Source organism: Limulus polyphemus, unplaced genomic scaffold, assembly GCF_000517525.1.
Source record: "Limulus polyphemus unplaced genomic scaffold, Limulus_polyphemus-2.1.2 Scaffold283, whole genome shotgun sequence".
In the NCBI taxonomy this organism is placed as follows: domain Eukaryota; kingdom Metazoa; phylum Arthropoda; class Merostomata; order Xiphosura; family Limulidae; genus Limulus; species Limulus polyphemus.
Window position 1 is genome coordinate 563,604 of NW_013665893.1, and position 991 is coordinate 564,594.

At 35.0% G+C, this 991-nt stretch overlaps 1 protein-coding gene across 1 annotated transcript in view; it reads right to left on the reverse strand.

Annotated features, from left to right (window-relative positions):
• Nucleotides 1-527: 527 nt before the first annotated feature.
• Nucleotides 528-991, reverse strand: part of LOC111085231 — an 8,759-nt gene continuing 8,295 nt past the window's right edge. The window contains exon 3 of the mRNA XM_022382841.1: nt 528-791. Coding sequence (XP_022238549.1) covers nt 538-791 — 254 coding nt within the window. The 3' untranslated portion in view covers nt 528-537. The remainder of the gene's footprint in view (nt 792-991) is intronic.

Sequence of the window (991 nt, forward strand, 5' to 3'; positions counted from 1 at the left end):
CGAACCCGCGACCCTCTGATTGTGAGTCAAACGCCCTAACCACCTGGCCATGCCGGGCCATACCCCTTAGTGATATGTCAGTGCACGTATGTTGCTTTAAGGTTTACAGTAGAATTTGTTAGTGAAATGGTTGTATTGTGTTAGTGAAATACTCTGTACTGACTTGCTGTAAGGTTAAGTACCATTTCTCAGTGAAATTGTGTTTCTGTGTTTTGTGTACTATATGAAATTTTAGAAAAAGAATATAGTTTGAATAGAAATATTTTGTGGCTACCATGGCAACAGTAACAAAAAAGTTAATCACGTTTACATGGTGTACTCAAACTTTGAAAAAATACGAAAGAAAAACTTTTTCAATTTCCGTGACCCAAACAAAATTAAAAATCTATAATTAGATCGCACCATTTTGTTTCATTTCAAGTTTAATATTGTCCTACTCGTAAGAGGTACTACATATATCAGGGTTAGAAATCAATTGTAGGCATTGCTCTATTTTATTTCCTTCTTATTTTTATTATACCGTTTAGTGCTCTGTACTTATAACATATCGATTTTACTAGTTATCGCATTTTTTGGTAAAATTTCGACTGTTGTTTCCTGACCCTCTATATTCTTTCGAATGGAGTGTCTGGGTACTGGGTTTCCCTTATTAGTCAGGTTTTGAAGTTTCATGTCTGTAGAGGTACAGAACTTCATTTGGCCTCGTCTGGACGTGCCAGCAAATCTCCTTCTATGAAATGACCCAAGTGCCACTGCTGACGTCACTGTGGACCTTGACTTTTGTGATCCTACTAAAATAATTATTTTTTCCTTCACTAGGTGTCGATTTTTATGTACAGAGTATGCACTTATAATCTGTCTAAAGTTATAACAATAACAATGCAGAAGAAATTACAGGCAAAATTATCATTCTCAGTAAAATACACACTGATTGTAATAATGGTTGGAGACGGCTTGAATGGGTAATGAAGAAAAACTTATATATAAGTTT